General features: G+C 37.0%; 1 protein-coding gene across 4 annotated transcripts in view; it reads left to right on the forward strand.

The window, feature by feature from the left end:
- Positions 1–16,938, forward strand: part of AKAP11 (A-kinase anchoring protein 11) — a 35,882-nt gene that overhangs the window by 11,328 nt on the left and 7,616 nt on the right. For 2 of the 4 annotated variants that reach the window (XM_015851729.3, XM_085554309.1), the window contains exons 4-11: positions 693–740; positions 1,682–1,816; positions 3,582–3,846; positions 4,287–8,940; positions 10,520–10,675; positions 14,915–15,028; positions 15,753–15,799; positions 16,335–16,495. In XM_015851729.3, the coding sequence (XP_015707215.2) occupies positions 693–740; positions 1,682–1,816; positions 3,582–3,846; positions 4,287–8,940; positions 10,520–10,675; positions 14,915–15,028; positions 15,753–15,799; positions 16,335–16,495 (5,580 nt within the window). The remainder of the gene's footprint in view (positions 1–692; positions 741–1,681; positions 1,817–3,581; positions 3,847–4,286; positions 8,941–10,519; positions 10,676–14,914; positions 15,029–15,752; positions 15,800–16,334; positions 16,496–16,938) is intronic. The other 2 variants (XM_015851731.3, XM_015851732.3) reach the window with 2 other exon arrangements.

Raw genomic sequence — 16,938 nt, forward strand, 5'->3', positions numbered from 1 at the left:
TAATCTGTTAGTGTTGAATGAAATGAGATGCCTCTAAATAGAATAGCAGAAAGCAATAAAATACCACCCTGTCCACAAGTCCCCAAACCCATAATATAGTTGGCATTTCAGACATATAGCAGGTTCTCGAGCCTGACAAGACCTTCTTAGAGCCTGGATACTCTAATCCTTTTACTTTAGGGGTCTGTCTACTTGGATATGGCATGCAGACAGCAGTTTCATCTGCTGTGTTTTGGCCTAAGGCTAATCAATTTACTTGGTAAATTGTCTGTGTTAGCATTGTGGTCTCTTCAGTATATCCAAACGTGTCATAGTTTGTTAGCACGGACAGATTTCAGATGGGTTTATGCATGTCCAGCTTGAAGCATTGATCCTTGCAAAATCATGTTTATTTTAACAGACTTAATGGGATGTATGTGTGTTGATAAATTTCAGCAAGCAAATAGATCCCTATAAAAAGAACATAGTGGGTTTTATAAGTTGTATGTGCACCTTAATCTGGTCTTTCAAAAGTCAAATACCATGGAGCATATGTGTAAGCAGTATTTATTGGGGAAGCTGTACTACCTTAATATGTGAGTTTTGTGTGGCAGAATGAAGATTTATGGTAGAAATGTTATGAGCTAGAAGTTCTACAGAAAACTACAAAATTCTTTTCTGAGTTTCAGTATGTTCATGTTTTTATTCTACAGGTTACATTCATAGGTTTTGCTGAAGAGATGGGTACTGCTCATCTGCAGGTATAGTATATCTATATAGATTGGAAAATATTCTTAAGCACTATTTATTTTTTGTAAGTATTACATAGATTTATCTTTGTATTTGTACTCATTGCATACTTAACCCATTTGGTTTATTTTTTTTTTCTCCGTTTTCTTAAAACATATCAATATTTTTTCTTCATTACCTTCTTAATAGTTGTATTTATTAATAGAGTGCTGCATTTACTACTAGCTGTGAAATTGCTGTTATTTTGAAGAGTTGGATGAGGCAATATTTAAAAAGGGAAGCATAGCCCATTAATGGGGTTGTCAAATAACTTAAAGAAGTTAAGGTTGTAATTCTCTTGTGAGGTTTACATATAACTCACGTGTTTACAGTGCTATTTAACACTTTGTAGTCATGATCTTGGTAGAGATTACTGATGTTTAAAAATTAAGAAATGGAGACTGAGTCCCTTTGTGCTCATCGTTGTATCAGTGTTGCTAATAAACAAAATGGTAATAGTATTAAAAGTTATTTTAAGTATGGGTCTTAATATGGTATATTAAGTTTGATCATATGGTTAGGTGAAATTAGGCTGAGCAGGTTTATCAAGACTTGCTCCGTACAGTGTAGATCTGTAGCATTAGGATTTAAATACATAAATAAATCATGTCACAAACTTGTTCTGTATTTTCCATAATCTATGATTCTGTGATTAAGATCATGCTCATTCTTTGGGTGGAAGAGCAGGTTAGATGTGCAGATTGATAGTGGAAATGAGCTTTATAGTTGAGTTCGAGAGAGTAAGTGGTGGATGAGTTAATAAATAAGGGATAAAAGAGAAACTTTATCAAAATTAGCAGCTGTTGGAAGGGATATGAGATGTAAAATGAAGCAACAAACTGCAACTGTTCATTTTCATTCACTTTTGTTTCTCTCACTTTGTATTCTCAATCTGTTCCTATGTTAAAACCAGGAGCTGTCAGCTGTTTCTGTAGAACTTCCAGATGTTCTGAAATCACTTCAGTTGTGCAGACTAAAAGAAAATGAGGTTATTTTTCTAAAAGATGTAAAGAAAACCTTGACAAAACCCCGTGTCATGAAAAACCAGGTAATTGTTTTGTTGTGTTACGTGTCTGATGCACAGAAGCTTTATATTTGGCCTCTTAAAGAGTTTGGTAATACTGCAGCTTGATTTGCTTGTATTTTGAGGTTACACTAGTATTAGTGTTCTGTATTGCATTTTTTGTTTAAAATGAATATTAGAAAATCCCTAAGCTTGTTGCTTTCAAGTTAAAAGCTATACTAGTAGTGCAGATACTTTGATGCTGATTGCATCCTTCTGCTCAACCGTTGTCCCTTTCACTGCCAATTTGGAAAGAAGATGAAACCTGTCAAATTGCCCATCTCAGCTCTGCTCAAATATGGCTTCTGTCTTCTGCAGACTGTCTTCATTGAAACAAAGCTGCCAAGAAATTACGAGAATATCAGGTCCTCATAAAAGTCAGTCGGTTCTTTTCCAGTTGCAAGTGTTGTCAAAGCAAAAAACTTTCAGTTATGTTGACTTGCACGTTAAATCAAATGGCATTATAAAATCTTGAAGAAACAAGTATCCTATAAACTGAAGTACTGCTCAATACAAACAGGCTTTGAAATTTTGTTTTTCAAATAGTTTCATGAGTATGTATTGTCAGAATTGTGCTGTACAGTCTTTTTGGTTTATTGTAAGAATTTATTCAAATGAAGAAGTTGTTAAAATGGGTAAGTAATTTTAACTATCGCTCTATACATTTATTTTCTTTTAAAAAATTCTGAATTCTTTACTGTTGATTAAAATGTGTGTCAGTTTCATCTGGGACAGAACCGTTTTCTTCAGAGTGCCTGGTATGATGCTATGTTTTTGTTCTAGGAGAAGAACAGTGTTGATAACACATTGATATTTATAGTTGCTGCTAAGCAGTGTTGTACAGACCTAAGGCCATTCCCAGTGAAGGGTCCAAGGAGTTCTGAGGGAACAGAATTAGGTCAGCTGACTTAAACAGGCCAAAAGGATATTCCATACCATATAAAATCAAGCAGAAGGAGCTTTGAAGGGGGCAGGAGTTTATTCTGTGCACTTCTGCTGCTTGGGCATGGTGGGCATAAGGCAGGGGGTGGTGAACAGTTGCTTGCATATCACTTGTTATATGCGTTCATATATGTATATCTATATGTATATATACTTTTATATATAAATTCATAACTATTATCCATTTCTTTTTCTCTATCTTAGTAAATAGCTTTATTTCAACCCACGAGTTCTACTTGTTTTCTCCTGATTCTCTCCTCTATCCCACTGGGAAATAGGGGGAGTGAGCAAGCAACTATGGTGCTTAGCCATCTGCCAGGTTAAAATACAACAGTACATTGAAGGAATGAGCTGGGCATGTTCAGCTTGGAGAAAAGAAGGCTGCGGGGTGACTTCATTGCAGCCTTTCAGTAGCTGAAAGGAGCCTATAATCAGGAGGGGAGTAAACTCTTTGAAAGTGCCGATAATTGCAGAACAAGGGAAAATGGTTTTAAGTTGAAAGAAGGAAGATTTAGGTTAGATGTCAGGGGGAAGTTCTTTACTACGAGAGTGGTGAGGTGCTGGAACAGAGAGATTGTGGATGCCCCGTCCCTGGAGGTGTTCAAGGCCAGGTTGGATGGGGCCCTGGGCAACCTGATCTAGTAAACATGGATGTTTGGTGGCCCTGCCATGTAGGGGGATTGGAGCTTCGTGATTCTTGAGGTCCCTTCCAACCCAGGTCATTCTGTGATTCTGTGAATCCTTTGTCATTCCTGACAGTTGAGATTGTTCCAAGACTTCCTTTGTTTTCTTTTTTCTCTTTTTCAAGAACCAACTTCCTGAAGTGCTTTGTGTGATGCGACTGACTCCTTCATTCCCAAAGATCAAAGCAGATTATGTATTTACCTTGCTGAGCAAGTATACCTTGGGTGTAAGACACACAGTTGAAATAAACTCCCTGCAAAAACATCGAACAGAGACATCCCGGGCAGAGGATGATGATACTAATCAGTCCGTTTCTTCAATTGAAGATGATTTTGTCACTGCTTTTGAGCAGTTAGATGAAGATGAGCCTTCAAAGATGCAAAGTGTTGGTAAGTACTTGCAGACTTGTAGAAATTTTTAATTGATATTTAGGCTGTCAGGATTTCATAAGAAAATAAGTGTGAGTGATCAGTAGTGTTGTTTTTTAATGTTTGTGTTTAATGAAGTGATATTATACAATTCTAAATGAAATTTGTTGCTGTTCTTTTTACAGCAGCTTATTAAGTCATAAACCAAAGATTCTAATCTTCATGTCAGATGCAAATCAGATAGAATCTTCTACTTTATGTGCTTAAAATGTACACAGGTTCATGAATTTCAGTGAGTAGTATAATAGGGTTTTGGGAAAAAATGTAACATTGCTTTAATTAAGAAAGGTAAATTATTGTATTGTAAAATTAAATCCAGCCATTGCTGTTAAAACCTGTCCCTAGTGTGGTTTCTTTGTAAGTTCTTGTTTTAAAAGCAGTTAATATTTTTTCCTCCTCAGGGACATGCAGCTCTACTTCTCGAAGCCATCGAGATGCTGCTTCACAGACCATTCCTGGGCAATGTTCAGAAGCTGTGGACTCAAAGATCCGTCTGGGTTCTGGATGTCAAAAGTCATCATCTGCTAGATCTTCTGCTTTGTTTGATGTTTTGAGACTTAAGGAACTGTCCTCAGTAAAAAATTCAGTTACAACCTCAATTTCCGATCCTTGGATACAAAGGAGTTTCTATAAGCCATATAATCCTTCTGATCAAGGTGTTAATTTTTTATGTAAAACGCTGTTTTCCTCCTCTCCGGCTGAATCTTCTGAATCAAATTGTTCCAGTCCAAGCCCCATTATCTTCTTAGATGAAGAAGGGTATCAGAAAAGCTTGAAGGCAAAGCTCCAGCTGCCAAAAATTCCAGTAGTGAAAGACGGTATTGAGGATTCAGACTCAGAAGTTAGTGAATTTTTTGATAGTTTTGATCAGTTTGATGAACTAGAACAAACCCTAGAAAAATCAGTTAAAGTTATTAGGGATCCCATCTTAGGGAATCCCAGCCAGAAAAGGAGAACTGCTCATGAACATTTGTGTTCTTCAAGCGTTACAATGAATCCTCAGAAATTCAAATTTGATCGTCCTACTCTTCCAGCCAATGTAATGAAACCGACTCCTCGTAAACCAGAATCACCGTATAGCAGTGTCTTTGATGTCCCAGATTCCCCTCGCCCAGTTAACACATCAGGGGAAGAGAATGGAGGCTTGTTCAGCCCTATTAGGTCATCGGCATTCAGTCCACTAGGGGGCTGTAGTTCTTCTGAATGTTTATGTCGTATCAGTCTTGGTGGAGATGAGACGAGTCAAAACCACCATGATGCACTTTATAATACTTACTCAGAATATGCTGATAGTGTTTCATTTGAAATACTAGGTTCTGTTTTTCAATCTGACTCTTCATCAAAACTTGGAGGAAATGGTTCCAAATGCAAGAGGATTGCTTTGAAAGAAGAAAAAGACCAAGCTGCAGACCTCAGAAAGAAAACTGGCAAAGAACCAGATAAACAAACAAAATCTCAACATAAGTCATCAATGATTAGGGATAGCATTCAAAAATTTGCAACTGACTTGGTTGAAAGAAGTTTGGGCAGTGCTTTTAAGGACCTGCAGAAAGGTGTTTCTTCATGTACCAATGCACTTTGTCATTTGGCTGCTAGGTTGACATCTTCAGTCTTTCAGATGGCTTTCTATGAAATTGGAAGACGCAGAGCAATCTCCCTGAAGGAGCGTGCCATTAATGGGCTAGCAAACTTGTTGGTGAGTGAAGCTATTACTGGTGCTTTGAAAGAACTGAGACATGTAAAGAAACAAATATTTAACAACACCGTTGCTAGATTTGCAGCAGACCTCGCTGAAGAACTTGTATTTGAAGGAATCATGGAAGTATGCCAGTTCTCGTATCCATCGACACCTACAGCTGCACAGCTTTCTCCATTTTATTATGAAGACAATGTGGTAAGATCATATGCCAGAGATCTGTCTGAGTCTGTCATTCAAGAGGCGTTTATTGAACTGTCCCAGGTTGATGTCACCTTCACAACACAAGCAGCCATTAGTGTTTCTATGGACAACGTTAAGTACGTGAGTGCAGAAAGCATGCTAGAATCAACGCGGACTTCCACAGTTTTTCCTAATTTTAATGATAGGGCAGGGCAGAATCCAATCCAAGATTGCAAGAAGGAATATACAGTACATCAAGCTCTATTTTGTACCTCCGGTGTTGTAAGTTCAATACCTGTTCCTTTAGCTGGAAGAGCTCTTTGTCAATATCAGGCTTCTTCTGATGCTTGTAAAACAAAAGTATGCACTGCTACAAATTCTGATGAAAGTATGAAAGTATACAAAGACTGCAATCATCCGTTTTTTACAAGCAGAAAAGGAGAGGAGGAAGTCTCTTCTTTCAGGAATATATACCTAACTTCGGATCACAGTCAAAGTGCAGAAAATAATCCTTCACTCTTACATAATCAGAATGATACCAAACAAACAATTACTAGATCTGGAATGAAGAGTAACTCGGAATTAACAAGTGGGTCAAAAAACATTAATAGTTTCTCTGGAACTATGGTTGATATGATAGTAAATGAAGCTTATGAAGCCATATCCTCATCTAGACTAACAAAAGCAGTAGAAGAGTATACGGACCTTTTAACAAGAAAAGTAGTTGATAAGAAACCTTATGTGCAATATAGCAGTGAAGATTTCCCCAAGAATGTGTTTGCGGATCACCTGTCCAAGTATATCATCAAACAATCTGTAGATGAAAGTAAAACCATGCTACGCAACACTAGTGAAAATGTATCATGTCATGTGGGGTCACAGACTCATGTGGATATCGATGGAAGAGAGCAATGTGTTATAAAGAAGCAAGAGGCTGAGAAACAAAGTAGTGTTTCTGTAATTGTTGAACAACAGATGCCTTTGAATAATCCATGTAAACTGCTTACTCCAACTAATTCTGTTCAGTGTTTTTCAGAATCTAGAGATTGTTGGCAGGAGCAAAAAGGATACAGATTTTCTTCAAAATCACCACCACCTTGCTCCACTGTGACTTTAGCTAGGCGTGTTCCAGAGGATATGACTGACACAGGAAGCTGCTCAATTACGTACTTAAACAAACCCTCAAAAAAACTTGATAATCAAAAAGCATCATCAGGACCTTTGACTTACAGGCAAGCTGATTGTTTTCTGCACACAAATAGCTTTTCTTCGGTGATGTCTGGCAGTGAAGATGCTTTGCAGATGGTTGATAAATCAAGTATCAAAGATGGAAATAACAGTGTAACACCTGATACACCCCCACCAACTCCTTTAGTACCCTGTCAAGCTAGTTCTGAGAGAAACCTAAGAAAACTGTCTAAGAAACTCAAGGGAGAATTAGCAAAGGAATTTGCACCTGCAACACCACCATCTACACCTTACAATCCATCTGCTACAGGTTCATCTGAAACTGAATGTGACTCTTTGGATAACGAGGAATTTATGCTGAAACTCATGCGATCACTTTCTGAAGAAGTTGAAAGTAGTGAAGATGAAGATCATTCTGAAAAGATCGCTGAGAAGGAGGAACGTTCAGAAAAAACTGTTCAGTATGCAGATTACTTATCTAGTCATATAATTTCAATAGCAACTGAAATGGCAGCTTCCCATTTACATGCCAAAACAAATGAAAGAGAAGCTGATAGACAGGTTTGGTTGAGTATGCCAAACAAAAATTGTGGGTACTCTGCATCTGTAAGTACTCCGGAAGAGACATGCAGTTCTTTATGGAATTACGCAGGTGACGTGGCTGGAAAAGTCATCAGTGAAGCCAAAAAAATGATGAAATCAAGGCATTGTAAACTGTTGAAGTTGAAACGTGTTAACTGCCAAGTGGATTGCCTTTATCTGAGAAAAGGTGATAAAGATCATAGTTCAAAAGAAGAATGTGGCCCAGTGCAGGACCAGTGTCCTAGTGAAAGAGATTTGTCTGTACTTTCTTTACCACAAGGTTCAGGCTTGATAGGTTTGACTTCCAAGTACCCTAGTTGTGAAAGTGTGACTGATGAATATGCGGATCATATTATTCATGTTTTGAAAAGAGAAGGTGGTAACGCCGAACTGTTAATGGATCAATACGCCAGCAGGCTTGCTTACAGGTCTATCAAATCAGGCCTACGGCAGGCTGCTAGGAAAACCAAATTGAGATGCAACAGAAACATATTTCCTGGGCAAAGTACACTGGTGAATGGTAAACTAGAACTGATCAAAACAGTGAATAAAGATGCAGTACAGCAAGTGAAAAGCAGCGTTCATCACTGTGCAGACCAAACTCACGAAAGAAGTAACAGCGTACAGAGAACAGAATGCATGGAATTGTTGCACTTTTCAGAATCTCTTGCTTGCAGCATAACACATGATGTCAGGAAGAAACTGAAACTATCAGGAGCGTGTTTACCAAAATCTCTGACAGATTCCTGTCTATATAAAAAGACTGAATTTGAGGAAATCGCAGGGGATCTTATTAAAACAAGGTTTCCTAGGACACTTCTGCCTTTTTCTCCAAATCATAAACTGTATCACAGCACGGGCAGTTTGAATGAAAATGGTTACAGTGAAAGCATAATTCAAGCTATAGAACAGTATGCTAGAAAAGTAGCAGATGATACTCTGGAAATGGGTTTAGAATCTGCTGGTCTCCAGGTTGCTGAAAACAGAAAAAATGGGGATAAGCTTTCGTATACTGAGAAACTGTCTCCTTTTTCTGGAACTGTCTGTAGATGCTGCAGTATGAAGGAACATCAGTACTGTACAGAAAGTGTATCTCATCATTTACCTCTGCAAGATTCCTCTATTCCAGTGAGGCATTTTCTTCATTCCAGGCTGGACAGTGTCTGCCAAAAGCCAAGAGTCTTTCAGCTTGAAATTCCTAAAATTCATGTTGATGTAGAACAGAAGACAGTGCCCTCTGATAAGGTGGTTGCTGCACCTGTTGAAAGAGCAGAGGGAGAGCTGAGTTACGCAAGTGTGGCTGCTGACAGTGGTATTGGGCAAGATGGAGTCAGTTTTGCTGAAAGCCTTACTACTGAAATAATGACATCAGCTATGACTAATATCAGTCAGGCAGTTAATATAAGGTAATAATTTTCTTTTGTTGCAGTCTGTGCCAGAAGAAGAAGGACTGTTAATACAAACATTAATGCGTTTAGAAGTTTCTCGTTATTGTTGTTTTCTTTTAGGATTACAAATTGCATGTTCTGAGTACTTAATTTTATTCTTATACAGGTATACAAATGATTCTTAACTAGAAGGGAAAAAAAACACGTTTTCCACCTGTGGGAGCTTGAAACAAAGATTTCTGCATACTTCAGCATGCATGTGTTCCAGCTTAATATTCAGAGCTTACTATTTCAACTTGAAGTACTATTATTTTGACCTACAGGAGACCCTTCAGGTTTTATTCGTGCTTGACCCATGAAATAATTCTAATTTGTTCCCTTCTTGTATTTCGTCTTCAGTATTGAAAAATATAAGTAACTTATTTTTGATTATCAGTAGGGACATCTGGTAGCGTCCAGACTGGCCATTATTTGATTGTATGAAGGGTATATTTTACTTATGAATGTTGTGATAGCATCCTTATTATCAGAAGGAAAGAATCTCTTGACAAGAAAGCAGTTATTCTGTAAAAAAGTAATACAGTAGGCAAAAAACAGACATTCAGATTCTTGTATACTTACCAAAGGCTACTTTACTGTTTCTTTTAGTAGGCCTGTAGATGAGGAATAATGCCACAGTAACTTCAGGACAAGGAGCAACTGTTTGCAGTGCCAAATCATTTTTTCTCCTGGTTTCTAGAAGGGCATCATGGCAAATAACAAAACGGACCTTAATGTGGCTTAAGGCCACATCTTTTTTTCAGGGTTTGATGTCACATGCAGATTAGCTTCTGCTCCATAAACATCAGTGGAACTTTTTTGGTTTTGGAGATGGTGGTTGGGGAGGACGTCTGCAGAAAACAATAAGCTCCATTTTAATTTGTACAGCCTTTCAATAATGGCATGTTACTAAAAATGCCCAGCTGTGTGGAGACTGTAGTAACTTGCATATTGTGTCTCTGTACAGTGGAGTTGGATCCTTAATCTGTACGTAACAAACAAAAAAGTAACGTGGTTATATTCTTCTAATGTTTTTACTGGTTTGGTATTAAATGTGGAGGTTTGTGGCCTTGCCTGTGGCGGGGGGTGTTGGAGATTTATGATCCTTGAGGTCTCTTCCAACCTGGGCCATTCTGTGTGATTCCGTAATGCCTACAGCATGATTCAAATTTATTCTAAGTTATATCTTTGCCTGAAAAAACTTATGATTTTTGAAGTGTTGTCAGTAATGAAAGCAAGGAGGGAAATAGCCAAACTGTCCTGTGTTGAACAGTTTCAAAACATTGATTCTTCTGCTCGAAAAGGGTACCTTGATGTTTAGTCTGTAGAGTAGAATACATAGGTGCTCAAACTGTTCTGTGCTTTATAGCACAGTCTTCTGAATGAGAGAATTATTTGTGCCATTCCCTCTGTCAGATTCATTTGGTTGCTCCATTTTGTATTTTTTTGATAAATTGGAAATTATCATCCTTGAAATAAGTGTTAAATTGTTGTAAGTGAATTTAAACAGATTTGACACAAAACGCAGTGATGGTTTTTGTCTTCATTTTTTGTTTAGCACTGTTGGAAGAGAAGGATTTCACTCTGTTGAATCTGTTGTTAGCCAGCAGATGAGCCTTAGTATTGGTGATGATAGCACTGGCAGCTGGTCAAATCTAAGTTTCGAAGATGAACATCCTGATGAGAGCAGCAGTTTTCTTCATCTCAGTGACAGGTAACTATAAATATGTTAGCACAGTTACTGCTGTTACCTTGGCATGAAGAAATGTGGTATCAAGTGTGTGTTTTCTCTGGGGAGATGAGGGAAGGGAGGTTATTTTGTCTTCAGCAAGCAATGAGTTTTATATTGAATTGGCTCTAATGTTCTATTTTGAATTGATGTTTTCCTCCCAAATATTTTGTTCACAAATATTTACAATATCTTAAGTGTAAAATGGGTAGTTTACATTGTCACTTGTGTTAGGGTTGCATCAAATAGCAGTGTGTATGTATAACTTAAATATTTGTAAAAGATGCAGATATTTAAAAACAGCATATGTAAAATACAGTTTGGAAGTAGTGTTTATTTAGCTCTCCAATTAAAAATTGATACGTTTTATGTAAATTCATCTGTTCTTGAGGGGAACAAATGTGCTCTGTTTACACGAGGAGCTTTGAACAGCTGTTTTTAGGGGTTGAATTTATCAGCTATTCTTACTGTTAACTGCTTGTGTATTCATGTGTTACTAACCAGAAACTTACAGGTGTGCAGTACTGGAACTTTCCTGTTTAGGATATTAACTTTTTCTACAGCTTCTTGCTGCAATTCCAGTTGCTGATTGATAGCCAGCTAAATTAATACAGGGGTTTTAAACATCTGCAACGTTTCTGTAGCCAGAGATAATTATAGTGAGTTGTGGCCCTAGCTTCTTTATAGGCAACATATGAGGAATGAGTGAGCTTAGTTTTGCATGAAGGATATATCACTTCAGTAGAATGTTCAGCACTTCTGATGAAGAACAGCAGAAATGAGGGCCTGTTTTCTTTTTATTTTACACCCATGTAATGTACACATAAATTATTTGGTATCAAATTGAAACTGATTCAACAACTGTAGGTTTTTTTTTTTTTTTCTCATGTCTGGCTTAAGCAAATATTTTAATCAAACCAATGCTACAATTTCTCTCTCGTACAGTGAAATACTTCTATAAAAGTAAATATTGCCTTAAAGATATTTTAATAATGCATCGTCTGTCGGATGAGTGGAAATAAATTTGACTTACTGGTGGAATTCAGAGTGTAAGGAAAGAGGAATCAGCATATTGACAGTTACAAACAGTGAATAAAATATGAGATAATTGATACCAGGGAAAAAAAAAAAGATGTAAAGTCTGGACCTGTTGTGCTCACGGTGTTTTTACTGTAGTTCCCAAGGCAGCTTTAAGTGGAAAGGATGTTACTTCGTGCGATTTTAAAGGCACTTTGTTAATTAGAGGAGGAATGACCTAAATTGGCATATAACTCAGGGGAGGGGAGACATAATTTAGCAAGGTATTGGCAGAAGAAACTGGCATGCACAAATGGCTCAGCTGGCTTTACAGGACCAGCTGTGGATTGTTAAGATCACCTGTGTGTGTTTGTGTTGCTGAGTTCTAACAGGTGGACGTGAGAGGATCGGGGGTTGTGGTTCTGAGCAAAAAGACATTGTGGAGAAGAAGGTTCTATCATAGCACAAGCTTCAGTAATAGTAGTATACAAGTGGTATCTTAATCCTAGGAAATAAGGAATTATGTGGTGCAGAGGATTTATTGCTTTTACACACACATACACATATATTTAGCATAAACTGTGTAGTATAACAAGAAAATGGCATTCAATCTTAATTGCATGATGCTATCTGTTTTAAAAATATTGCACTAATTATATGTAATATGTCAATACCAATCTGAAACCTGGGGGCACTGGGTAACCTGATCTATCTGTGTACATTCCTGTTCACTGCAGGGGAGTTAGACTAGATGGCCTTCAGAGGTCCCTTCCAACTCACAGAATCACAGAATTGTAGGGGTTGGAAGGGACCTCTAGAGATCATCGAGTCCAACCCCCCTGCCAAAGCAGGTTCCCTACACCATGTTGCACAGGTAGGCGTATAAGAGAGAGGTATATTCTCTCTCTCTTTTTTCCTTCATGATCTCAGGTCAATATAAAAACTGTCCTTCAGTACTTACAGAGAGTTAAGCTAGCTGTAAGCTGGGGAGCAACACATGTTGGAAAGAATTATCAAAGCATAATCTGTGTAGTTTCATTTGAATGGAAATGCCAATTAAAGTTCTTTTTAGCCTCACTACAATTAGTTACTCAGGGGAATTTCCATATTGTTTGCTTTACATTTTCTAATGCTGGCAGCATAAGTTTAGACACACAGTAGCATTAGGCTTTTTCTCTAGTTCATTTGTAGGTATAGGCTATTTGTAGGTATAGACTCTATGTCTTCCAGAGTATGGGTCAGAGCATCCAGATGAGGTTATACTTCAGAACAGAAGCCTCCTGCCTTTGACTATATTACGAACGTAATACAAAATCTTGAAGCAGATGATACAGTTCCTATATATATAATATATATATGTATAAACAGCTTTTCTTTCTGGTAATTATTATGGTGATTTGTGTTGAGGAGCAGCATGAAGCCTTATAGAAGCACTTATAATACCTTTTTTTGTTTATTGCTTGTTCTGTCATTGCAGATCTTTATTTTTGAGACTGACTTTAAGATGCTGAACTAAAGGTCACATTACCAAAGCAAACAAAACTCAAACAAAACCATCTGTTATGTTGCTATTACGTTGTAATCACATTGTTAATTATGTTTAGTGTACTGTATTTTCAGACCCAGGCTGACCTGTAAAATCTATGAGTGTATCTCCCCAGAACAGTACTATGCATGAGGCCATTCAATTAGTTTGTTAATACTTTTTCCTTTAGTCTGAGAACTGGGGCAGCTTTAACTTCCACTTATGTCAATCAGCTACAGTTCTCAAAGAAAGAGGCTGTTTGAGCACAGAGTGTTGATACCAATGGACTGTGTTTAAAATCTCTTTTCTATATATATGATTCAGAACCAAGATTAATATTATATTTATTATGTTGAATGATAGCCTCAAACAGTAGCTTGAAAAATGTTCTTGACCGGATTTGCAGCTCCTATGTAAATCTAACAGGTAATTGCAACATCTTGGTAACTGCCTTTAGTGCTTTTATTTTTTGACTTGTGCATTTTAATAGGTTTATTTGCAATTCTAGGGCCACTTTGATTTATTTGAAAGCTTCTGCTCTTTAATTTTATTTTTTTCCCCTTCAGTTAGTATGTGTTCATATTGCAAGCTTGCTAACCTGCCATCACCATGTGGAAATACTTTCATGTGCTTAAATGCACCCGCACTGGGAAGCAAAGGACACTAATAGGTGGTGCCGTTACTGACAGCTTCTTGAAAAAGATCAATATCTGCCTCTTGAAATGTTCCCTTTTACCATTTATTGTTTTAAATTTTACTATTTGCCATCAGCAGAACTTGTGAAAAAGAGCTTTAGCAGCCACACAAAACTTAGTTGAAGAGCTAAGTAGTATTTCTCTGAAATGCCTCATGGCTTGTCCTACCATCTGTGGTAGGTGATTTAGGCTTCTCAGAGCACTGGTTGTCTTGAAATTCTATTCTTAGAAGGCTTCCAGACATACTCTGGGAAAGGTGTGAAATTGGAAAGCAGGTGGTTTAATGAGTAGCTCAATCTTGTATGCAAGCACAAAGCTAACAAACTGCCAACAGTTGTGCCTAAAACATATCAGTGTAAGGACACCCTCGCTTGTTTCAGTTCTTCACACTGAATATAGTCATGGAATAAATGCAGTGTGTTTGTGAACTGTGAGATAATCTTTTTGTCTTATTTTCTCTTATAAAATAAAAACCGACTTGGAGATCAGTATTCAAAAGTCATTTTTAAAAAGTTTCTCTTTATTTTAGTTTCCCCCCCAAGAATTCTTTTTCACCCAGCTGTTGGAGTTCACTGCTGTGCTTTTAGGAGGAGAGGAAAGGAATTAATTTATGCTCCACAACGTATAGTTTTATGAACTTTTAGCATTTAAGCAACTATTGTACTTGTAGCCCAGATTCCAGCATGCAATCACTGAAATTTTTGAGCTTGTGTAAGTGACAAATAATCTGGTTTGGCCTGAGGACAGAATTACTGTTAGCATTGAGCTGGAAAATTAATGAGTACAAATTAATACTTTTACCTGTATACAGAAACTTGCCACTTTTGCATTATAACACAGATTGTTGCTCTGAATGACTGACAGTCTTGTTAGTACTCTATTCCAGTAAGTGTGTTTAGGAAGTTTCAATATTCTTGTGTTAAATGTCTTGACAAAACAGCTCTGAGGAAAACCAAGGTTCAAGTTTGAGCTATTGTTCTTTTCTAGTTCAGCTGTGTTCTCTTCTTCTCCTGGCAGTAATGGTAACAGCAGTAGCTGGAGCAGTCTTGGTTTAGAAGGGGATATGTATGAGGAGAATTTATCCTTTCCAACATCAGACAGGTTGGTTGAGTTGAGAATATAAACCAGATGGGATCCTCATAATTAATGCATGTAATCATCATTTTGGAAAATAAGGATTTGGCACTTATTAACGCTTTTGTTATTCACTCTCTTCACATCTAATCACAGTATGATTTCTTTCATTAATTAACCCATACTGAATGGTTAAACTTTGCTGCGCTATGCTGGTGAATGTGTTCTGCTTGCAAAATGAAAGATCCTACTTATGCATGTTCCTGCTTGCAGTTTACGAGTCTTTGGATTTATTTTTTTCATGCAAACTAGAGCTTGCTTCCTACAGGATTTCTCATTTAGCTTGTGGAAACTCTCAAAATTCCTTGGTAAATTACATTTGTAGAACATTTAACATGCAGCTCTGATAATCTATAGCTGTTCATACGTGTCATATAAGATATCTCAGCCTTTTTTGCACATGAAGCAAACCTTTCATCTTTAATATTAACAAGTTTTCGTCCTCTTTTAAAACATCTCTTTACAAGTTTCTTGCCTTTTCTCTTTTCCCCTAAGAGTAAATCTCATGAACTTGATGACAAATACATTTCCAATATGAAATGGTGTGAGAAGCAAAGCTTTTCATTGTCTTTTCTTAAGTCTTCTATGATCTTCCTGTCTTTACTGTTGGATCTTCAGTACAGTCTTAGGATTGACTATATTTCTTCTATGTATATTGTTTTAACATTTTTGTTATATTTTTAAAATACAGTGATGGAACAGAAGATAAAGATGAGGACTCCAAGGATGCTGTAGAAGGTAATGTCAGTTCCAGCACGTATTGGTGTTCTTGACCTGTATACTTGACACAATTTATTTTGTGTTTATTCTTTGCTTTTGTAACCTTCAAAATAACCCTGTTATCCCTGTTGGTCATTATGACATTGGTGTCATTAAACTGTCTGGATATATTCTTAGATTAATATTTTGAGAGAGTGCATTGAGAGAGCACCAAAATATATATTTTAATATATGTTAGTTGCTGATTTTTAGAAAACACATATAATTGACAATGAAAGACAGTGAACTGTGAGCAGCTCCTTGAATGTGTGAATTAGTGAGGTACAAATTAAGTTCTGTACCAAATCTTGTTAAAACTTTCTGCTTCTTAGAGAATTCTGAACTTGTTCCAGTCTGAGAGAGGTTGTTCACTTATTACCTTCTCTGTTCTGGTCTTTCACTATGAAGTTGAAAATAAGTTACCATTATTCTTTTTCTGTATTCAACTTGAAGGTGAAGAAAAAAAACACCACATTGATTTAATGTTTTTATTTATTATTTTTTTAAATGTCAGGTTTGGAGCATGTAAAAAAGACTTTAGCCATATTAAATATAGACCTGGAACCAAATCTAGTGGACCCCCAGCTCAGAGCAGCACTCCAGTGGCTGGCAGCTTCGGAAACAGAGGTGTCTGATCTGCACTTTCACAATGCTGCTACAAGGGAATTTGTCTTAGTAAGTTCTTGAATTTGGTGGACTTTGGAGGAGGGAAGAGTGTGATGAGATTTGTGGGGTTTGCTTTATTTTTATTTGCTATATCAGCTGTTTCTACTTTTCTACTCGCTAATAAAGAGATATTAGCTGGCGAGAAAATCATTATTTAAATCCTGATTGCTCGAGGTAGAACAGGCTGTTTAGTCTGTGCATGTACAGTAAATAACAGTGCATTAATCAAAGCTGAGCTACCTTGTCTCACGAGTTGTTTTATTTGGCTTATTCCAAGGAAAGGTGCAGCTACAACACATTTGTTCAGTGAAAAATGTACTTTTTAAAGCATTTTTTAAAGTGGTGTTTAATTGCATACAAATTAAATCTCATTTTTGAGAACTTGCTTATGCGAATAGTTTTCTAACATTATAGCGTGATGTTCGTCCTCAAGTTTTTATGCCAGCAAATGC

The sequence above is a fragment of the Coturnix japonica genome, chromosome 1 (genome assembly GCF_054131305.1).
Source record: "Coturnix japonica strain WE chromosome 1, WE-NBRP24, whole genome shotgun sequence".
Taxonomy (NCBI): domain Eukaryota; kingdom Metazoa; phylum Chordata; class Aves; order Galliformes; family Phasianidae; genus Coturnix; species Coturnix japonica.